Consider the following 25,083-nt stretch of genomic DNA (forward strand, 5'->3'; position numbering starts at 1 on the left):
AATGACAACACAATGTCAAATACAGGTAGCCTAGTCAAATCATTTACATTCAATCACATTAACCGTAACTCTCTCGTGGGAATTCCACTAACCGTCCGAATGTAGCCAAACGTAGCTGTTGCTCATGTAGGTATCTGCACCGATGGCACAAAATCCATGACAGGGATACGTAGTGGAGGAGTGGTCATGGCATGCAAGCAGTTGCTCCCGACGCCACTTGGGTACACTGCAGCATCCACCGAGAGGCGAATGCCTGACAGCTTGAAAGACGTTTTGGACACTACAGTGAAAATGGTTAACTTTGTCAAAGCAAGGCCCCTGAACTCTCGTGTATTTTCTGCACTATGTAATGATATGAGCAGCGACCATGTAACGTTTTTACAACATATGCTGGTTATCAAGGGGCAAAGCATTGACACGTTTTTTAAAAATGGAGAGACGAGTTTAAAGTTCTTTACTGACCATAATTTTAACTTGTCTGACCGCTTGCAGAGTTTCTCATAGACTGGGTGATGTTTTTTCTCGCCTGAATGATCTGAATCTAGGATTACAGGGACTTTCCACAAATAAATTCAATGTGCGGGACACACTTGAGGCTATGATTAAGAAGTTGGATCTCTTCTCTGTCTGCATTAACAAGGACAACACACAGGTCTTTCTATCATTGTATGATTTTTGTGTGCAAATTAACTTAAGTTTACGGGCGAAGCACCTGAGTGAATTGGGTGAGCAATTACGCAGGCACTTTCCTGAAACAGATGACACAAACAACTGGATTTGTTATCAGTGCCCTGCCTCCAGTCCACTTACCTATATCTGAACAAGAAAGCCTCATCGAAATTGCAACAAACGGTTCTGTGAAAACTGAATTTAATCAGAAGCCACTGCCAGATTTCTGGATTGGGCTGAGCTCAGAGTATCCTGTTTTGGCAAAACGTGCTGTTAAGACACTGATGCCCTTTGCAACCACGTACCTACAGTATGTGAGAGTGGATTCTCGGCCCTCACTAGCCTGAGAACGAAATACAGGCACAGACTGTGTGTGGAAAATGATTTAAATCTGAGACTCTCCAATACAACCCAACATTGCAGAGTTATGTGCATCCTTTCAAGCACACCATTTCATTAACCTGTGGTGAGTTATTCACAATTTTCAATGAACAAATAAGGTTTTATATGTAAGATGGTTAAATAAAGAGCAGCGGGTTTGTGACAAAAACTCACACTCATTCTTATGTTTAATAAATGTATGGTATAGTGTGTGTGTGGCAGGCTTACAATGATGGCAAAAAAAAAAACATTTTGAGAGTGCGCTGACCCTGCTGCTAGAGGGGGTACGCAGCTGGAGGTTGGACGTTTGAAGGGGTACGGGACTATAAAACGTTTGGGAACCACTGCTACAGACAATACCAACGTTATCATACTTCTTTCTGGTTAGACACGGTTTAAGTCAAACCCACCTGTCAACCAAAAGCTTAGTGTGGATCAGGTCTGCATAGCCGACCAGTCCGCCTTCAGGAATCCCCGCTGAGTACTGCCATAGCCTTAGGCAACATAAAGACCACCTCATTGGAACAGTCCCATCCCTGTAAGCAGCTGCTATCAGGATGAATCGGGCTACTGGGAAATACTGTCAAATATGTCCCAGTATTCATCCGTAGGGGCCGCTGTTAAATGGGATTTGAGCAATGAAACTGTATACAGGCTGTGTATATTTCGAGACAGGACGGCTGAGGTGAAGTCTCCGTAGATGAGTCGGCTAAACACGGTTCAATGATTAGCCTGTTTCCCGTTTAAATGATCAAGGCTATAAACATCGTTATGAATAGACTATGAACTATAGAATTACTTTTAATCAGTTGATTATGAAACGATGCCTGATCAATACCGATTGATAACTGAATAAAGTGAGACCCGCCAGAGCTAAAGAGCGCTGCGTCTGTCAGACGTTAGCGCTCTAACTTCAGAGCAGGAACAAGGGACAGTGCTGGGGGAATTATTACCGGCGTTTGGCAGCCGGGCCCGTCATGTTTACCTAATACCGAGACACTGTGGCACCGAGGCATGCTCCAAGTTAATTAAGTGTAAAATGCCCAAAAAGTCGCGTTTGCATAAAATCTAGCTCCTCATTGCTATACAGCTCCCATCTCCGCTTGAATATCACAGTATAGACAAAAATGCGTGACAGGCCTACTATCGCAATCAAAAAGTATACTATAGTAACGTAATTTCCACACAGTCAGAGGTCCTCATTAAATACGGCGCACATATTTGGCCTAGCCTCCTTGTTGTTGCTGGAGACGGATTATCCTCACTGAAATGTTGGCTTTCAGTCGCACCGGCTAATAGGAGAACGTTACAGATCTCCCTCTCATTTCGCTCTCTCCCTGTCGTTGTGAGAGGACATTTGAATTCACATGGCCGGGCTGAGCACCCGGCATTTACGGTGTTAGAACGTTATCTATACAGGTGTTCAATCAGACCAGCGTTTCTAGTTACTAGACTATGCCGCTCTCCCGCCGTTACTTGCATAACGTACAGCATGGGTGGTCTAAATGTTAAAAGAGTCAGAAATAAACAAATAGCCTAAAAAAATAAAGCTGCAAACAAAATCATTTTAAACCACCTGGCAATGTATGTCCAATTATAACTCTTCGTGCAAGATTGTGTCGAAAATGGCCAATCCAAAGGAAAGATACATGACAGAAAAAACACAATGTGTCATCTCTCAATTTGCACAACTCTGACCACCTCCTGTGCATATGTGTTTGTGTGCTTGTGTGTGAGAGAGAGAGAGAGCGAGAGAGAGAGTTACTTTAGGCTACTGATAGAGAGGAACTAGAAGGGAACACTGGTCCCTGTGTCCCCTCACCCTTCTACCCCCCTCTTTCCCTCCTCCCTCTCCTTCCATCCCCTCCTCCCTCTCCTTCCATCCATCCATCCTTTCCTCCCTTGCCTTCCCTCCTTCTACCCCCCTCTTTCCCTCCTCTCTCTCCTTCCATCCATTCATCCCTTCCTCCCTCGCCTTCCCTCCTTCTACCCCCCTCTTTCCCTCCTCCCTCTCCTTCCATCCCCTCCTCCCTCACCTTCCCTCCTTCTACCCCCCTCTTTCCCTCCTCCCTCTCCTTCCATCCCCTCCCCCCTCACCTTCCCTCCTCCTTCGCCTTCCCTCCTTCCAATCCCCTCCTTCCACCCGAAGTCTCGATAGATGAGTAGGATAAACACTGCTGAATAATTAGGCTATTTCCCGTTTAAATGATCAAGGCTATAAACAGAGTTATGAATAGACTATGAACTATATAATTACTTTTAATCAGTTGATTATGAAACGTTGCCTGAAACCCCTCCTTCCATCCACCTCCTCAATATCCTTCCCCCATACCAACCCTTCTCTGGCAGTGTGTTGTGTTGCTATAGAGAACAACTGAGTCAGTAATGCATTCCCCATTTTTGGAAAACATGTCAGATAGGGAGGGAGCTCCTGCTCCAAAGTTGTCAGGAACTCCCTTTGTGAGGCCTGATCAACAGTTGTCAGGAACTCCCTCAGTGTGAGGCTTGATCAACAGTTGTCAGGAACTACCTCAGTGTGAGGCCTGATCAACAGTTGTCAGGAAGTCCCTCAGTGTGAGGCCTGATCAACAGTTGTCAGGAACTCCCTCAGTGTGAGGCCTGATCAACAGTTGTCAGGAACTCCCTCAGTGTGAGGCCTGATCAACAGTTGTCAGGAACTCCCTCAGTGTGAGGCCTGATCAACAGTTGTCAGGAACTCCCTCAGTGTGAGGCCTGATCAACAGTTGTCAGGAACTCCCTCAGTGTGAGGCCTGTTCCACAGTTGTCAGGAACTCACTCAGTGTGAGGCCTGTTCCACAGTTGTCAGGAATTCCCTCAGTGTGAGGCCAGTTCCACAGTTGTCAGGAACTCCTTCAGTGTGAGGCCTGATCAACAGTTGTCAGGAACTCCCTCAGTGTGAGGCCTGATCAACAGTTGTCAGGAACTCCCTCAGTGTGAGGCCTGATCAACAGTTGTCAGGAACTCCCTCAGTGTGTGGCCTGATCAACAGTTGTCAGGAACTCCCTCAGTGTGAGGCCAGTTCCACAGTTGTCAGGAACTCCCTCAGTGTGAGGCCAGTTCCACAGTTGTCAGGAACTCCCTCAGTGTGAGGCCAGTTCCACAGTTGTCAGGAACTCCCTCAGTGTGAGGCCTGATCAACAGTTGTCAGGAACTCCCTCAGTGTGTGGCCTGATCAACAGTTGTCAGGAACTCCCTCAGTGTGTGGCCTGATCAACAGTTGTCAGGAACTCCCTCAGTGTGAGGCCAGTTCCACAGTTGTCAGGAACTCCCTCAGTGTGAGGCCAGTTCCAGGAGAGGGCTTCCATTTATTCTAAAATGACCTCCATCCGCTGAGACACGGGGTGAGTGGGTGCCAGTAGCGGTCCATCTTCAGAATTGTAAGGAATTGGGATAATGAAGGCTGAGAACGTTATCAATGCTGCAACAAAGAGGAGGGGTGAGACAGGGAGAGAGAGGGAGGGGTGAGACAGAGAGAGAGAGGGAGGGGTGAGACAGGGATAGAGAGGGAGGGGTGAGACAGGGAGAGAGAGGGAGGGGTGAGACAGGGAAACAGAAGGAGGAGTGAGACAGGGAGAGAGGAGAGAGAGCGGGTGAGATAGAGAGAATGGCAAGATGGAGTGAAAGAGAGCAGAGAATGGCTTAGCAGTGAGACATGAATGCTTTGAATATACCTTAGTGTCATTGACACCAATGGAACAACTACTTCAAGGTGGAAGAACCACTCACTGAGTTTTCCAACTTGTTTCTCGGTAGGTACACTAGAGCACATGCTCGTGTGTAGAGTAATACTTAAATACATTAGGAAAGACTGTCCACATCAACAATATGTTATTGGATTTATATCCACAAGCTAAAGGAAGTTTATTGGGAAAAATCTGATGACTACACATACAACAAAGTGGAAGAACATTGAAATGACTTTACAAGCTCATCACTCCTGCAGGGAGCATAGGTCATCGATGACTCATCTCCATCCCATGTAGGGTTGCATAATGTATGCAATTTTCACAAATTCCTAGGTTTTCCAGAAATCCTGGTTGGAGGATTCTGGATTTCCTGCTGATCTTCCAACTAGTATTTCTGGAACATCTGGCAACTTTGGGAAAGGTGCTGATTTGTCAAATTTGTCAACCCTAATCCCATTCTGGGGTGGCAGCGTAGCCTAGTGGTTAGCGCGTTGGACTAGTAACCAAAAGGTTCCAAGTTCAAATCCCTGAGCTGACAAGGTACAAATCTGTCCTTCTGCCCCTGAACAAGGCAGTTAAACCACTGTTCCTAGGCTGTCATTGAAAATAAGAATTTGTTCTTAACTGACTTGCCTAGTTAAATAAAACTCTTCTTTAGGTACTTTTCTCCAGACTAAAAGAAAACCTGGAGAATACCAGTGGAAAAGGAGATGAAGCGCTGTGGTTTGTGATGGAACAGCATCTCCAAAAAGGATGTACTTACACAGTAGTTCTGTCTTGTGGAAGTTCCACATTGTACCTAATTCTGTTAGTTCCTAAGTAAGTACATCTCCAGGATTCTCTCTCGCCTCAAGCTCCCACCTACAGTGTAGCGTGGCCATGCTCTATTCTGTTTTTTCCCTTGTGGGCTCCAGGATAGAGCATGCCTATGCCCTGTGGGGATGGAGGGGCCTTGTGGGCTCCAGGATAGAGCATGCCTATGCCTGGTGGGGATGGAGGGGCCTTGTGGGCTCCAGGATAGAGCATGCCTATGCCTGGTGGGGATGGAGGGGCCTTGTGGACTCCAGGATAGAGCATGCCTATGCCTGGTGGGGATGGAGGGGCCTTGTGGGCTCCAGGATAGAGCATGCCTATGCCTGGTGGGGATGGAGGGGCCTTGTGGGCTCCAGGATAGAGCATGCCTATGCCTGGTGGGGATGGAGGGTGTAGACAATCCAAACCCATCTTCTCCTCAAGATCTCATCAGGAACCTGGCTGGTGAACTCCCTTAGGTTCATGTTGCTTCAGAAGTTTCAGGATAAATCGCTAGAAACTCAAAGAAAACATAAATCAATAGGATGTCTAAAAATATGTTACTAGAACAAAAGGAAAGCCAAGCATTACAGTTTAATCATTAGACTCACTCTTCTATGAAGGTTAGTAACCTGCTCAGGCTGAAAGCCTATTACATTTCCCCTGAAGATAGAACTTGACTTGAGGGTAGTGGACAACTCACTGCTCAGGCTTGACATTACATTATTAGTTGAGGATGCCCATGGGATTTCGTGGGCTGTCTGTTTCAAGACGTGTGTGGGTATGTGGAAAGTGTGTGTCTGTAAATCTTTCAGGAGGTGAGTGTGTATGTCTTTGTGTCTATGGGGAAGTGTGTGTAATCTGTGTTCATTCCAGCTGAGTGTGGGAATTACAGAATTCCCAGTGAGGAAGATGGTCTGAGGAAACAGCCAGCCAGGGTCATTGTCTTGTGCCAGGGAAAAAGGTTCACAGGAACCTTAATCACCCTACCACACATCCAGATCGTTTCCACGTCCCACAAGTCATGTACAGTACGGATGTGACCAGCCCATGACCTCTAAGAGAAATTAACTTAAAGTTGAAATGTGGGGATGATCAACTGATCCTAAACCTGTGGTTAAAGGATCACTTAAATCTATCAAGAGCCAGAAATGGATTAGCTGGTTAATCAGTAATTTCCTACTAAATAATCTGTGTAGATTTCTGGCGTTATCTGAGGAATGCTGGAATTAGACAAAATATTTAATTAGCCTACACGTTGATTACTGAAGGACTTGCACAGTAAAATCTGCATGGGATGATTCCATTTAACTTGTTTGTGCTGCTACTTTAGTTTGCGGGTGGTATAGCGAGCGAGGGAGGGAGCTAGGGAGGGAGGGAGCGAGGGAGGGAGGGAGCGAGGGAGGGAGAGGGAGAGGAGGAGAGAGTAGTAAGGACTTTAGTTTGGGGGTGGTATAGCGAGCGAGCGAGCGAGCGAGGGAGGGAGGGAGGGAGGGGGAGAGGGAGGGGGAGAGGGAGAGGAGGAGAGAGTAGTAAGGACTTTAGTTTGGGGGTGGTATAGCGAGCGAGGGAGGGAGGGAGGGAGAGGGAGAGGAGGAGAGAGTAGTAAGGACTTTAGTTTGGGGGTGGTATAGCGAGCGAGGGAGGGAGGGAGGGAGAGGAGGAGAGAGTAGTAAGGACTTTAGTTTGGGGGTGGTATAGCGAGCGAGGGAGGGAGGGAGGGAGGGGGAGAGGAGGAGAGAGTAGTAAGGACTTTAGTTTGGGGGTGGTATAGCGAGCGAGGGAGGGAGAGGAGGAGAGAGTAGTAAGGACTTTAGTTTGGGGGTGGTATAGCGAGCGAGCGAGGGAGTGAGAGGAGGGAGAGGGAGAGGAGGAGAGAGTAGTAAGGACATTTCAATAGATCACTGCAGCTACAGAGCCTGTTTTTAGATATGGGTCATTCCACAAAAACAGAGTGACATTGAGACTCAGATTTTCACTTTAAAATGTATGCCAAACAAAACCCACTGATTGCAAACTTAGACATTCAACATACACTGAACATTTTACAAAAACACATTTACTCATAACAGTGCAGATACAAAGTTTGGAAACAGAATGACAGTTTGTGCTGTTGGTGCAGTCATTCTGTTACCAACCAAATCATTGTTTTTTGTTTGTTATACATTTGTTTGTTATACAGTCTCAACATCCCTGTGTAACCGTGGAATTACCCATATGTGTATTAAGATAAATAAACTAAACTACACATGTCCTTGTTCAAACGTAGTTGTTGCAGTGCTTGGGTCCACTAGATGGCTAGTGTTTTCTCAGTGTCAACGTGCTTGATCATGATCCCCAATGCAAATGTAATACATTCCTGAAGTTCTGCAGTTAATTCTCACATCATGGAACTTTGATATGAAAACTCACTTGTCCTTTTTTCAATTGTGCTTGTTGCCAACACATCACACAAATGAGACAGTTTTGAACAAGCTGCTCTGTACAGTATGTAGCCGCAACATAGTCATACCAATCCAGCTCCCTCTTCAATTAGAGGAAAACACTGCTATTCGGCTCCAAGGACCAATCCTTCATATGCACTTTATAGTAGCTACTATGTAAGGCTTCAGACCCCAGATGGCAACAGTCATTTCAGGTAAACACCTCAATAACACATATCTTTGTTTGTACACGGGCCCAGAGCCCAGCTCCCGGGCCTCCAGGCAGGCACCCAGACATGTAAAACAGGTTGCTGGCTCACCTCCCCTTCCTCGCCTGGAGCCCCTAAGCCTGGCAGCTGGCCAGTGTACACTCTCGCAGTACACTCTCGCACGACTCACGCTGCTACTATACTCTCACACGACTCACACTGCTACTATACTCTCACACGACTCACACTGCTACTATACTCTCACACGACTCACACTGCTACTATACTCTCACACGACTCACACTGCTACTATACTCTCACACGACTCACGCTGCTACTATGCTCTCGCACGACTCACGCTGCTACTATACTCTCACACGACTCACACTGCTACTATACTCTCACACGACTCACACTGCTACTATACTCTCACACGACTCACACTGCTACTATACTCTCACACGACTCACACTGCTACTATACTCTCACACGACTCACGCTGCTACTATACTCTCGCACGACTCACGCTGCTACTATACTCTCACACGACTCACACTGCTACTATACTCTCACACGACTCACACTGCTACTATACTCTCACACGACTCACGCTGCTACTATACTCTCACACGACTCACACTGCTACTATACTCTCACACGACTCACGCCGCTACTATAATCTCACACGACTCACACTGCTACTATACTCTCACACGACTCACACTGCTACTATACTCTCACACGACTCACACTGCTACTATAATCTCACACGACTCACGCCGCTACTATAATCTCACACTGCTACTATACTCTCACACGACTCACGCCGCTACTATAATCTCACACTGCTACTATAATCTCACACGACTCACACTGCTACTATACTCTCACACGACTCACACTGCTACTATACTCTCACACGACTCACACTGCTACTATACTCTCACACGACTCACACTGCTACTATACTCTCACACGACTCACGCTGCTACTATACTCGCACACGACTCACACTGCTACTATACTCTCACAGGACTCACACTGCTACTATACTCTCACACGACTCACACTGCTACTATACTCTCACTGCTACTATACTCTCACACGACTCACGCTGCTACTATAATCTCACACGACTCACACTGCTACTATACTCGCACACGACTCACGCTGCTACTATACTCTCACACGACTCACGCTGCTACTATAATCTCACACGACTCACACTGCTACTATACTCTCACACGACTCACACTGCTACTATACTCTCACACGACTCACGCTGCTACTATACTCTCACACGACTCACACCGCTACTATACTCTCACACGACTCACACCGCTACTATACTCTCACACGACTCACGCTGCTACTATAATCTCACACGACTCACACTGCTACTATACTCTCACACGACTCACACTGCTACTATACTCTCACACGACTCACACTGCTACTATACTCTCACACGACTCACACTGCTACTATACTCTCACACGACTCACACTGCTACTATACTCTCACACGACTCACGCTGCTACTATACTCTCACACGACTCACGCTGCTACTATAATCTCACACGACTCACACTGCTACTATACTCTCACACGACTCACACTGCTACTATACTCTCACACGACTCACACTGCTACTATAATCTCACAGGACTCACACTGCTACTATAATCTCACAGGACTCACACTGCTACTATACTCTCACACGACTCACACTGCTACTATACTCTCACACGACTCACACTGCTACTATAATCTCACACGACTCACACTGCTACTATACTCTCACACGACTCACACTGCTACTATACTCTCACACGACTCACACTGCTACTATACTCTCACACGACTCACACTGCTACTATACTCTCACACGACTCACACTGCTACTATACTCTCACACGACTCACACTGCTACTATACTCTCACACGACTCACACTGCTACTATACTCTCACACGACTCACGCTGCTACTATACTCTCACACGACTCACACTGCTACTATACTCTCACACGACTCACACTGCTACTATACTCTCACACGACTCACGCCGCTACTATAATCTCACACGACTCACGCCGCTACTATAATCTCACACGACTCACGCCGCTACTATAATCTCACGACTCACGCCGCTACTATAATCTCACACGACTCACGCCGCTACTATAATCTCACACGACTCACGCTGCTACTATAATCTCACACGACTCACGCTGCTACTATAATCTCACACGACTCACGCTGCTACTATAATCTCACACGGCCCACGCTGCTACTATAATCTCACACGACTCACGCTGCTACTATACTCTCACAAGAGGCTTCAAGTTTCCCCTCGCCATCCCTGGACTACAGAGATTTCTTAAAACTGAAAGAGTATTGCCTAGAACCTACAGTACCCTGTACTTTATGTCATCTTAACCAGTTGACTTCCAGAGCAATTAGCGTTAAGTGCCTTGCTCATGGACACAGACCGATTTTTCACCTAGTCAGCTCTGGGATTCGAACCAGCGACCTTTCAGTTACTGGCCCAACACTTAACCGCTAGGCTACCTGCCACCCGATATACTGGAACTATAATAAAGCTAGTAACTGGCTATAAAGCTTACTATCCCAGGCTACTATGGAAGCGATTATTCAACAAGAGTTTAGTAAACTGAGCTAGTCGCCTCTAAAAACACCTTCCTAATATAAAGTTGCCCCATAAGTGTCTAATTGAGTTGAGATCTGGTGACAGACACACACAGCCTTTAAAGCCCCTCTGCTCCTTTAAGACCCCTCTTTCAAAGGCACAGATCTCTTCTAGCCATGGTAGACAAAATAATAATCAACTGGGCATTATTATACATGACCCTAAGCATGATGGGATGTTAATTGCTTAATTAACTCACACACCTGTGTAGAAGCAACTTCTTTCAAAATACCCCTCATTTACTCAAGTGTAAAATAAAGGTACAAATAAATGCTCCTTCATGGATGCTAGAACATTGACAGGAACATCAGCACAGTAGAAGACTGAGATAATACGTTTAAAAACAATAGAACAGACAAGTATATGTAATTCCATGCATTCTTTATTCCATTAAGCATTAAAACATCCACTGTGTTGCCTGAAAGCAACACAGCCAACATGAATGACAATCTGTAGCACGGTACATTTAAGGCTTCTTCTTTGTCAGTCACTAAGAAACCTCTGTACACACTAGTTTTTTTATGCATTAGATTTGCATACTGTGACTCCAGTGTTAAACTCAAGTAGGCTAGAATAGCCCTTAAATCAATGTTTTATATTATGTATAGAGGATATATAGATACATTACATATGGTTCTGACAAACCAGCATTAGAGTGTAAATCTATCAACATTTACTGGAAAAGAACATTGTAAAAATGTCAGTATCAAAACAATAAATGGGACTAAAGCAGTTTTTCGTTCTTTAAAAAGACGAGCAGTAAAAACTAGATGTTAAGTTAAAGGGCTCGTTGTGTCAAAACATAGGCCCCTTAGTAAGTTATGACGAGAAAACACTAGAATCTTTTATTCGTCACACGAAAACCCAACCACGACCGCAAAATACAGCCATCACCTCACAGCAATACACTGTCAGTCAAAACGTTAATCACAAGTTGCTACGCACATATCCTTCACTTATACCTCCTCCTTCCAAAAGGACACTCCTTGAGCAGTGTAGTGTTTCTGTGTATTATTATTTTACAGCTGAGAACATTAGCAGAAGACTTCCAACCCAGTCATTCCTCTGGCTTCTTCTCTCTACACTCAAAATGTCCTTTATGAAAAGTTGTTTGCATGCAGTGTTTCTTCCAAAACGTAGTCTTGGTGACACTTGCAGAGTTCTTTGGAGTGAAACGAGATGGGGAGCAGGGAAGGGGTCTGTTGGGGGGAATCCCCCCTTTACCCCCAGACAAAAAGGGATACAGCCAGAATCTGCAAATGGTGGTGAGATGGCTCAAAAATCTCTCATCTACATGTGAAGACTCATTGAGATTGCATTAGGTGAAGTACCTTTTTGATCAGTATTACCCCAAAACATCTTTTCACAGTGATTGAGAAGATTCCTCCAACCGAACCCATAGCAGCAGTCAGTCCCCCTGCAGACCATGAGACTCCCCAACTCAAGTCGACAGGAATGTTAGGGTGAAATGTCCACAGACTTAAGGCTTTATTTGAAGTGTTGAAATGAAAGGAACAGGTACATACTGACAAACAGCAACCCAGAGCATTTACGTTAAACACAATCTTAATTCTGAACAAACAAAATGGCTTCGCGGAAAACTTCTGAACAAAAACATCTACACTGGTGCTGAAGCCCAAATCAACTCCTACGCCCAAGACATACCTCTAGATCTGAAATGAATGGATAGGTCTTAGCAATATGGTAAAACATCCTCCGAACAGCAAGACATGAATACTGCTTCAAATCAGCTCCTTTCAGATCTACACGGGTGTCTAGAGACAGTACTGGCTAGGGGCTGATCAGGTGTCTAGAGACAGTACTGGCTAGGGGCTGATCAGGTGTGTGTAGAGACAGTACTGGCTAGGGGCTGATCAGGTGTGTGTAGAGACAGTACTGGCTAGGGGCTGATCAGATGTGTCTAGAGACAGTACTGGCTAGGGGCGGATCAGGTGTGTCTAGAGACAGTACTGGCTAGGGGCTGATCAGGTGTGTCTAGAGACAGTACTGGCTAGGGGCTGATCAGGTGTGTCTAGAGACAGTACTGGCTAGGGGCTGATCAGGTGTGTCTAGAGACAGTACTGGCTAGGGGCTGATCAGGTGTGTGTAGAGACAGTACTGGCTAGGGGCTGATCAGGTGTGTGTAGAGACAGTATTGGCTAGGGGCTGATCAGGTGTGTCTAGAGACAGTACTGTCTAGGGGCTGATCAGGTGTGTGTAGAAACAGTACTGGCTAGGGGCTGATCAGGTGTGTGTAGAGACAGTACTGGCTAGGGGCTGATCAGGTGTGTGTAGAGACAGTACTGGCTAGGGGCTGATCAGGTGTGTGTAGAGACAGTACTGGCTAGGGGCTGATCAGGTGTGTGTAGAAACAGTACTGGCTAGGGGCTGATCAGGTGTGTGTAGAGACAGTACTGGCTAGGGGCTGATTTGGTTCATTACAGTACATTGTAGGTATGTTTTTATTTGATACATGGTGTCCCTCAAGTGTCATCATTAGGGTCAGGTGGTGTCCCTCACTGGAAAACCCCAGTTGAGGAAAAACACCTGACGTCCAGTTAACAAGAGCATTGTTACAGGAGGTGAGACACCCAGGGGTGAGCTGGGTAATGACGTTTTTCAACCACACGCATCTCTCACACGGTCACACACTGGCCTTGAAAACAAGATGGGAATGAGATTCTGTGTAGTGAAACACATGGAATGTCAATAAGATAACAAAGAACATACATCAGAACATACAGTATGATTACCTGAAAATATCTGCACAATAAAAGTGCATTCGTTTCAATTCACCCTGAATGGAAAAAAAACAAAACAATATTTAACAAACACAAACAAGCAAGAACATCAATCATGTATCTGAGGTGCAAAACAGATTGTTCTTCATCAGGTAGAAAAGAATACAAAGTCAATCAATCATGAGCATAAAAGAGAGCGAAACAGATGAAATAGGGAGAACAAGATCGCAGAGGGAATTTATCACATCCCCACCGGCAGAGCGAGAAGGAGAATCAAATCCAGATCCAGATTGAAGAGCAAGTGCAAATACTGAGCGGGCCCTAGCTCCTTGGCAAAGAGACCTGGGACCTGTCCACATATGAGCGCCGGGGATGCCTTGGCCTGGCTCAGCTCAGCCTGACCTGGTTAAGCCCTGGGGGAAGCATCTCAACACTTCCTCCCCTCCTCTCCAACATCTGCACCGATAAACAATACAAACCAACATGGTGGATTTCAGGTATCAAATTTCCACCAATCCACTTCTCTCTGCACAGATCAAGGAAAGAAAAAAGGAAGCCATTTTAGACTTGATACGCAGCCCCCCTCTAGGTTTTACTGGAGGAGGCCAAGGGAGATCAGGATGTGGGCAGCTCGATGGAGATGAACTGCTTGAGCCGCTCCAAGTACTGGGCGTAGAGCTCGATGTCGTTGTGCCCGGCGCCCTCCACCCACAGTGGCTCCACGGCACGCGGGCAGCGCTCGTACATTGCCAGGCCGTGCGAGAAGTCGATCACCTCATCCTCCGTGCCGTGGATCACCAGCACTGGCGACGCTACCTTGGACACCTTGTCGATGCTGGGGAGAGAGAAGGGGTTACAGTTTATCAATGCTTTAACAAAGCCAGAGCCCACGCAGCAGAGAGAAAGACAGAACAGGGAGAGAAAACAGAGAGAGAACAGGGAGAGAACAGGGAGGAAAGGGAGAGAAAGAGGAAAGGGAGAGAACAGGGAGAGAACAGGGAGAAAAGGGAGAGAGAGAAAAGGGAGAGAGTGGGGAAGACAAACACATTAAGACAAATGGACCTCCTTGGGGGCATTAGTAGTTGTATCCATCTGTCTTGTAGCGGTGCAGTAACAGCAGGGGTGGAGAGACCGACTCCACACAGCACGCTGCCAAACCATTAACTACATATCATACAGAGGGGGTGTGCGCACCTTATTTGCACTACATATGATATATACACATATGATAGAGATATAATGTCAAATTGATCAGAAATACAGTGTAGACAAAGCACTTTCTTATGAAACTCGTCAGTCTATTCGTGTTCTGAGAAATGAAGGCTATTCCATGCAAGAAATTTCCAAGAAACTGAACATCTTGTACAACGCTGTGTACTACCCCCTTCACAAAATAGTGCAAACTGGCTCTAACCAGAATAGAAAGAGGAGTAGGAGGCCCAGGTGCACAACTGAGCAAGAGGACAAGTACATTAGTGTCTAGTTTGAGAAACAGACGCCTCAAGTCCTCAACTGGCAGCTTCATTAAATAGTACCTGCAAAACACCAGTCTCAACGTCAACAGTAAAGAGGCGACTCCAGGATGCTGGCCTTCTAGGCAGAGTTGCAAAGAAAAAGCCAACACTCTGTCCAGTGTTTGTTTGCCCATCTTAATCTGTTATTTTTATTGGCCAGTCTGAGATATGGCTTTTTCTTTGCAACTCTGCCTAGAAGGCCAGCATCCCAGAGTTGTTTCTTCAACGTTGACGTTGAGACTGGTGTTTGCGGGTACTATTTATTGAAGCTGCCAGTGAATCACACTTCACCATCTGGCAGTCTGATGGACAAATCCGGGTTTGGCGGATGCCAGGAGAATGTTACAAGCCCGAATACATAGTGCAAACTGTAATGTTTGGTGGAGGATAAATATTGGTCTGGGGCTGTTTTTCATGGTTCGGGCTAGGCCCCTTAGTTCCAGTGACGGGAAATCTTAACACTACAGCATACAATGACATTCTAGAAGATTCTGTGCTTCCAGCTTTGTGGCAAAAGTTTGGGAAGGCCCTTTCATGTTTCAGCATGACTGCGAGCCAGGCCTAATCGCCCAACATCAGCGCCTGACCTCACTAATGCTCGTGTCTGAATGGAAGCAAGTCCCTGCAGCAATGTTCCAATATCTAGTGAACAGCCTTCCTAGAAGAGTGGTGTTAGAGCAGAAAAGGGGAGACCAACTCCATATTAATACCCATGATTTTAGAATGAGATGTTTGACAAGCAGCTGTCCACATACTTTTTGGTATTAATGTATGCATGTATACACACACACACACACAGAAAATGAGGTTGGAATGATAGTAACATTGCGGACAATGCCCTTTTAGTGTAAGAGCTGGAGTTCTGACCTGACTGGTGACATCACCAGGCGGTAAATTTGTTTAAATACCAATAGGAGACTTCCAAACCTCTTTCCCCAATTACAGGTACTTCCCCCCCCCCCCCCCCTTAAACACACTGACTGTGCTAGCAGAATTCTTGCTTCAGAAATTGTTCTTTGCTATGCTATTATTGACAATTTGAATTGAAAACAAAATCACAGCAAGGTACTTACTTAATTGTTACCCAGAAATGATGTGATGTCTGCATTGTAGCTTTAAAGCAGGATCCTCACATTCCAGGTGGAATAAGACTATAATCTCAAAGGGTTCAGAGACTAACAACAAAAGCACACACAGGCATGCATATATTGCCATTTATCTGTCCCTTTAAGGGGGTAGAGGACCTAAACCATGCCAGGATATTGCAGCCCACACCATACAGTGGCTTGTGAACGTTTTCACCCCCCTTTGGCATTTTTCCTATTTTGTTGCTTTACAACCTGGAATTAAAATAGATTTTCAGGAGTTTGTATCATTTGATTTACACAACATGCCTACCATTTTGAAGATGCTAAATATTTTATATTGTGAAACAAGAAATAAGACACACAAAAAAATGAAAACTTGAGCGCGCATAACTATTCACCACTCCAAAGGCAATACTTTGTAGAGCCACCTTTTGCAGTAATTACAGCAGCAAGTCTCTTGTGGTATGTCTCTATAAGCTTGGCACATCTAGCCACTGGGATTTTCGCCCATTCTTCAAGGCAAAACTGCTCCAGCTCCTTCAAGTTGGATGGGTTCCGCAATCTTTAAGTCATACCACAGATTCTCAATTGGATTGAGGTCTGGGCTTTGACTAGGCCTTTCCAAGACATTTAAATGCTTCCATTTAAACCACTCGAGTGTTGCTTTAGTAGTATGCTTAGGGTAATTGTCCTGCTGGAAGGTGAACCTCTGAAATGGGTTTCCTTCAAGGATTTCCCTGTATTTAGCGCCATCCATCATTCCTTCAATTCTGACCAATTTCCCAGTCCCTGCCGATGAAAGACATCCCCACAGCATGATGCTGCCACCACCATGCTTCACTGTGGGGATGGTATTCTCGGGGTGAGGAGGGTGTTCTCGGGGTAAGGAGAGTTGGGTTTGCATCAGACATAGCTTTTTCCTTGATGGCCAAAAAGCTCAATTTTAGTCTCATCTGACCAGAGTACCACCTTCCATATGTTTGGGGAGTCTCCCACACGCCTTTTGGCGAACACCAAAAGTGTTTGCTTATTTTTTTTCTGGCCACTCTTCCGTAAAGTTCAGCTCTGTGGAGTATACGGCTTAAAGTGGTCCTATGGACAGATACTCCAGTCTCTGCTGTGGAGCTTTGCAGCTCCTTCAGGGTTATCTTTGGTCTTTTTGTTGCCTCTCTGATTAATGCCCTCCTTGCCTGGCCCGTGAGGTTTGGTGGGCGTCCCTCTCTTGGCAGGTTTGTTGTGGTGCCATATTATTTCAATTTTTTAATAATGGATTTAATGGTGCTCCGTGGGATGTTCAAAGTTTCGGATATTGTTTTTATAACCCAACCCTGATCTGTTCTTCTCCACAACTTTGTCCCTGACCGGTTTGGAGAGCTCCTTGGTCTTCATGGTGCCACTTGCTTGGTGGTGCCCATTGCTTAGTGGTGTTGCAGACTCAGGGGCCTTTCAGAACAGGTGTGTGTGTGTGTGTGTGTGTGTGTGTGTGTGTGTGTGTGTGTGTGTGTATATATATATATATATATATATATATATATATACACTGAGATCATGTGACACTTAAAGTCCACCTGTGTGCAATCTATTTAATTAATTATGCCACTTATGAAGGTAATTGGTTGCACCAGGGGGCTTCAGAGAAAAGGAGGTGAATGCATATGCACGCACCACTTTTCTAGTTATCATTTTTTTTTAATCTTATTTTTTCATTTCACTACACAAATTTGGACGATTTTGTGTATGTCCATTACATGAAATCCAAATAGAAATCAATTTCAATTACAGTGTAGAAAAGGCCCATAGAGTTGGTGGAAGAATCTTTTAATTCAAGGCCACTTGCTCAGCTGGGCCAGGAGTGCTTTAATTAGGTCAGGTGGAAATATCCCACAGATCTCAACTCCATAAAAGGAGGAAATCGCCATCGCCCATCTCGCTGCTTTCTCTTCCTTAACTCCGTCTAAGTTCTGTGCGTCCATGAATCCACGTTAAGTCCACCGACTCTGCTACATTTCATCTGAACTATCTGTTGCGATCAGGAGAGTAGGCCATCAGTTATTGTTTATAGTTATTAACGCGGAGTGCGGCTTGGAGCGCACGCTTCAAACCTATTGTGTAATGTGAATGGTCAATGATCACGGCCCTACGGATCATCACAGGCCAATTATGCCATCGATATATGCTTAATATGTAATGAAATTACGAAGACACTTGAAAGGGTGAAATATGAAACGTCATTGTTTGCTGAACTGATCGATTCTGATATCAAACTAATGGGGATTATAGATTGAATAACCGATCACTGTTTATATTCTTCTTCTCATGATTATGATAAATAGTTACGAGCATAAATGACTCAAGGATGATTCCTATTGACTTCTTAATGAACTGGATTGTTGAATTCCCTAATTATGTTAATAATGAATGATTGTTATGACTTGATCTTTGTGATTATGCGTTTGATTGAATACATGTTATTCTGTTTCCTTTGTGATGCAGCACAGACTACTCAGTAAATATCCCACTTTATGGTTAAAGGAATTCCTGCCTCAGTCTCATCCATTCCTCTGTCACCTGACACGTGATCACCTGTTCACCTTCACTGTCAGTCATCCTACTTGTCCAGCTACCCACACAGATTCCACAAAGCTTTCATACAGGTTGTAATGCAACAAAATAGGAAAAATGCCAAGGGGGATGAATACTTTTGCAAGGCACTCTAACAGAGACCCTCTAAGGGGATGAGAGGTCCTAAACCATGCCAGGATAATGCACTGCACACCATAACAGAGACCCTATAAGGGGATGATGAGAGGTCCTAAACCATGCCAGGATAATGCACTGCATATCATAACAGAGACCCTATAAGGGGATGATGAGAGGTCCTAAACAATGCCAGGATAATGCACTCCACACCATAACAGAGACCCTATAAGGGGATGATGAGAGGTCCTAAACCATGCCAGGATAATGCACTCCACACCATAACAGAGACCCTCTAAGGGGATGAGAGGTCCTAAACCATGCCAGGATAATGCACTCCACACCATAACAGAGACCCTGTAAGGGGATGATGAGAGGTCCTAAACCATGCCAGGATAATGCACTCCACACCATAACAGAGACCCTATAAGGGGATGAGAGGTCCTAAACAATGCCAGGATAATGCACTCCACACCATAACAGAGACCCTATAAGGGGATGAGAGGTCCTAAACCATGCCAGGATAATGCACTCCACACCATAACAGAGACCCTGTAAGGGGATGATGTGAGGTCCTAAACCATGCCAGGATAATGCACTCCACACCATAACAGAGACCCTGTAAGGGGATGATGAGAGGTCCTAAACCATGCCAGGATAATGCACTCCACACCATAACAGAGACCCTGTAAGGGGATGATGAGAGATCCTAAACCATGCCAGGATAATGCACTCCACACCATAACAGAGACCCTGTAAGGGGATGATGAGAGGTCCTAAACCATGCCAGGATAATGCACTCCACACCATAACAGAGACCCTCTAAGGGGATGAGAGGTCCTAAACCATGCCAGGATAATGCACTCCACACCATAACAGAGACCCTATAAGGGGATGAGAGGTCCTAAACCATGCCAGGATAATGCACTCCACACCATAACAGAGACCCTATAAGGGGATGATGTGAGGTCCTAAACAATGCCAGGATAATGCACTCCACACCATAACAGAGACCCTTATAAGGGGATGATGAGAGGTCCTAAACCATGCCAGGATAATGCACTGCACACCATAACAGAGAACACAGAACCCTCATTTACTCAAGTGTTTCCATTATTTTGGCAGTTACCTGTAGGCCTCTATAGCAGTCCTCTACAGCAGTACCAGCTTAGGAGAGCCACTTGCAGATTCAACTTCTGCTCGCTCTCCACCCCCCCCTCCTCCTCCTCTTCTGCCCGCTGTCCCACAGATCTCATGGCTGATAACAGTTTGATGCCATTGTTCCACAGGTGTCAGGGCTGAGGGTTGATAACAGTTTGATGCTATCTGCTCCTCCCACCTGCACCAAATGTACAGTATTTCTCATCCTAATAGCTTGTTCTCCATCTGATAACCAAGACTTATTTTCTAGTTTTCCGACCCTTTACAATAAAGCAGCACAGGAAGTAGCTGCTCATGGAATATGACTAGGGGACACAATACAAACCCTATGGATAATACAGGCATCTGATAGAGGCCAGCCAGAGACCGAGACCTGGGAGCCCTATTTTTCACTAGGTCTGTGAGCCCAGCCGCCAACCTTTCATAGCTAGCTAGCATGGCAAGTTACTACCTACCTACGTACCTACCGCTGCACCTTAACCTCATGAAACTCTGGGGGAAGTATTTCAATTTTGGATGAAAAACGTTCCCGTTTTAAACAAGATATTTTGTCACGAAAAGATGCTCGACTATGCATATAATTGACAGCTTTGGAAAGAAAACACTCTGACGTTTCCAAAACTGCAAAGATATTGTCTGTGAGTGCCACAGAACTAATGCTACAGGCGAAACCAAGATTAAATTTCATACAGGAAGTGAGCCAGATTTTTGAGGCGCTGTGTACCAATGTCTCCTTATATGGCTGTGAATGCGCAAGGAGAGAGCCTACACTTTGTCGTTTCCCCAAGGTGTTTGCAGCATTGTGACGTATTTGTAGGCATATCATTGGAAAATTGACCATAAGAGACTACATTTACCAGGTGTCCGCTGGGTGTCCTCCGTCAAAACTATTGCGCAATCTCCAGGTGCGCGCATTTTTCCCACTTTGAACAGAGGAGAAACCAAACTGCCAGGAGTGACTTATCATCAAATAGATTTGTGAAAAACACCTTGAGGATTGATTCTAAACAACGTTTGCCATGTTTCTGTCGATATTATGGAGTTAATTTGGAAAAAAGTTTGCTGTTGTTATGACTGAATTTTCGGGTTTTTTTCTCAGCCAAACGTGAAGAACAAAACACGGAGCGATTTGTCCTACACAAATAATATTTTTGTAAAAACTGAACATTTGCTATCTGAGAGTCTCCTCATTGAAAACATCCGAAGTTCTTCAAAGGTAAATGATTTTATTTGAATGCTTTTCTTGTTTTTGTGAAAATGTTGCCTGCTGAATGCCAGGCTTAATGCTATGCTAGGCTATCAATACTCTTACACAAATGCTTGTTTAGCTATGGTTCAAAAGCATATTTTGAAAATCTGAGATGACAGTGTTGTTAACAAAAGGCTAAGCTTGAGAGCTAATATATTTATTTCATTTGCGATTTTCATGAATAGTTAACGTTGCGTTATGGTAATGAGCTTGAGGTTATAAATAGGATCCCGGATCCGGGTTTGCTCGTCGCAACAGGTTAACATTCCCTCAGCACCCTGCAGGAGAGAGATAACACTACCTACCCAAAATCCAAATCAGGGCTTTGCCACATGGCTGTATATCAACTGTCATTCAGTCAAAGACAACAGGCCAGGAAAGCTAACACATCCAACATCCCTCTGTCCCTAGACTCCATCTACTTCCGCCGACCCACTATCTCACCATCTCACCCCATAATAACCCACCTGGGGAAGGCGTCGAAGCAGTAGGTCTTGCGCGTGTCAGGGAAGGCCACTCGCAGGCCGGACATAAGAGGTGAGTGCAGGATGACGGCGGCACACTCGTAGCGCGCCGCCAAATCCACCGTGGGTACCGTGCCGATGCTCTGACCGTACAGGATGATGTTCTCTGGGGTCACTCCATACCTGGATAGGAAGGAGGTTAGGACACAGAGAGAGAGAGAGAGAGAGAGAAGATGGGGGGGGGGATAGACAGACCGATAGTTGTGGACAAGGAGATGAAGGAAAGTGGGTGAAAAAAAAGGAAAGAAACAAAATAAGGTTAATAGATTAGACCCAGATTACTACCATCGTCATCCTCCTAGGAGATATCTGACCCAGATTACTACCATCGTCATCCTCCTAGGAGATATCTGACCCAGACTACCACCGTCGTCATCCTCCTAGGAGATATCTGACCCAGACTACCACCGTCGTCATCCTCCTAGGAGATATCTGACCCAGACTACCACCGTCGTCATCCTCCTAGGAGATATCTGACCCAGACTACCACCGTCGTCATCCTCCTAGGAGATATCTGACCCAGACTACCACCGTCGTCATCCTCCTAGGAGATATCTGACCCAGACTACCACCGTCGTCATCCTCCTAGGAGATATCTGACCCAGACTACCACCGTCGTCATCCTCCTAGGAGATATCTGACCCAGACTACCACCATCATCATCCTCCTAGGAGATATCTGACCCAGACTACTACCATCGTCATCCTCCTAGGAGATATCTGACCCAGATTACTACCATCGTCATCCTCCTAGGAGATATCTGACCCAGATTACTACCATCGTCATCCTCCTAGGAGATATCAGACCCAGATTACTACCGTCGTCATCCTCCTAGGAGATATCTGACCCAGACTACCACCGTCGTCATCCTCCTAGGAGATATCTGACCCAGACTACCACCGTCGTCATCCTCCTAGGAGATATCTGACCCAGACTACCACCGTCGTCATCCTCCTAGGAGATATCTGACCCAGACTAACACCGTCGTCATCCTCCTAGGAGATATCTGACCCAGACTACCACCATCATCATCCTCCTCTGAGATATCTGACCCAGACTACATCACTGTACAACAAGGAGACGATACCTCCCCCATCTAACATCACTGTACAACAAGGAGACGATACCTCCCCATCTAACATCACTGTACAACAAGGAGACGATACCTCCTCCAATCTAACATCACTGTACAACAAGGAGACGATACCTCCTCCAATCTAACATCACTGTACAAGAAGGAGACAATATCTCCTATCTAACCCAACATGACATCACTGTACAACACGCCATAACAGAAAGTTTACAATGTAATACGTAAACAATGCAATATAATAATACATGCCATTTAGCAGAGGCTTTTAGCCCGACGCGACTTAGTCATGCTGGCATACATTTTATGTATGGATGGTTCCAGGAATTGCATCCTCTATCTTGCAGTAACAAGCACCAGGCTCTGCCAATTGAGCTACAGAGGATGTCATGAAATAAGCTTCTAGAGACTGTAATTCTTATTTACCAAACACTGATATACTTAACCCTTATCAAATCCGACTGACATTAAACATCTACTCTTATCAGCACATCAGTTAGAGTTGAGATGAGTTTACACAGTGAAAGGAGAGCTGTGTAGTTAAATCCAGACTTGTGTACAGAGCTATACTTATATATACACTGTATGTAGCTAAGCTACGTTGCTATATAGCTTAGTCTCTAGGCTCGTAGTGGGAGGCAGCAGTCCGAATAGGGGAGGATCATGTCACTTTAAAGCCTGGCTGCCAGTGCTGCGGCCGGGGCAGCTGTCTGCCGGGGCAGCTGTCTGCCTGGCACACTGACACACACACACACTTCAGGCATCAGTGCTGCCCTATAAAAACTAAAGCCAGAGCATTGAGATAAAAATAAGGGATGGATGGGTGGAGGACAGAGGTAGCGAGAGGACAGCCCTACATTTCATTCTCCCACTCCTCCTCCTCCACTCTTGGCAGGCTTTCCCATGGCGAGAGCAAACCTCAGGGAACCCGATCTTCGGGGTGCTGTGTGTCAGGTATGCGGTGAAGTCTGCCGACAAAATGGAAACATATTTGATACGTGACCTAAAGGCTGGGCCTCAAAGGTTTCGAAAGGCTAGTCCCCTTTGATGGCGAAAGTTGCCGAGGAGACAAAACAGCTGCGCACCCCGTGTGTGTGTGTGTGTGCGTGCAAAGGCAGGCAAGGCAGAGAGGAAGGGAGTGCTGTACATCGTGTTCGCTGAGACTGCCCTCAACATCACGTTCTGCTTTGTTTGGCCTTTTAGAATGAACTCTGAGAACTCCAAGAAAGTGTGGAATGCATGGGGGTGAATCAAAGGCTTACACAACTCACCACAAGCTAAGATGTAACACGCGGTACAGTTAGGCATGGCTAAATATGTGGAAGGTGAGCAGGTGCATGTAAATTTACCCATGAAATTACGCTGTAGAATAAGGCCCAGCTAAGGAGGCGGAGGGTTGAAGGAGATGTGCGATTGGGTGTGTGTGTGTTTGAGGGTGTGCGCCAGGGTTTCCGTTAGCCAGTAAATGCTGGCTTTTGGACCCAACAAAATTAATGAAAAGCCGATAAAGTCAGCCAAAAAGTTGCAGGCCCAATGCCTAATGCTTTTTATTAATTGATAGAAATGCCAGTCGACATGCTCTAACTTCAAAGGCAAATAAACTGCATGGGTTAATGAATCCTCAGGCTGCTGGGAAATTCATGTGTGTTTCTATTTTCACTCACGCAAAAGATGTGAGGGTCCCATCAGGGACCAGCTAAGTACACCCAGACTGGGCAACATTTGCCCAGATTAGAGATCGACAGATTCATTGGAATGGCCGATTATTTAGGGCCGATTTCAAGTTTTCATAACAATCGGAGATCTATATTTTTGGACACTTTTTTTTTTACACCTTTATTTAACCAGGCAAGTCAGTTAAGAACACATTCTTATTTTCAATGATGGCCTAGAACGGTGGGTTAACTGCCTCGTTCAGGGGCAGAACGACAGATTTTCACCTTGTCAGCCCGCAATCTTGCAACCTTACAGTTAACTAGTCCAACTCTATAACCACCTGCCTCTCGTTGCACTCCACGAGGAGACTGCCTGTTACGCGAATGCAGTAAGCCAAGGTAAGTTGCTAGCTAGCATTAAACTTACCTTATAAAAAACGATCAATCATAATCACTAGTTAACTACACATGG

The 25,083-nt window shown here is 45.5% G+C and overlaps 1 protein-coding gene across 1 annotated transcript in view; it reads right to left on the reverse strand.

Moving 5' to 3' along the window:
- Positions 1 to 12,651: 12,651 nt before the first annotated feature.
- LOC139385075 (abhydrolase domain containing 17C, depalmitoylase) overlaps positions 12,652 to 25,083 on the reverse strand; it is a 29,897-nt gene continuing 17,465 nt past the window's right edge. Inside the window, exons 2-3 of the mRNA XM_071130121.1 lie at positions 21,810 to 21,989; positions 12,652 to 14,468 (exon numbers count right to left, since the gene is read on the reverse strand). Coding sequence (XP_070986222.1) covers positions 14,249 to 14,468; positions 21,810 to 21,989 — 400 coding nt within the window. The 3' untranslated portion in view covers positions 12,652 to 14,248. The remainder of the gene's footprint in view (positions 14,469 to 21,809; positions 21,990 to 25,083) is intronic.

The sequence above is a fragment of the Oncorhynchus clarkii genome, chromosome 26, assembly GCF_045791955.1.
Source record: "Oncorhynchus clarkii lewisi isolate Uvic-CL-2024 chromosome 26, UVic_Ocla_1.0, whole genome shotgun sequence".
Lineage (NCBI taxonomy): Eukaryota > Metazoa > Chordata > Actinopteri > Salmoniformes > Salmonidae > Oncorhynchus > Oncorhynchus clarkii.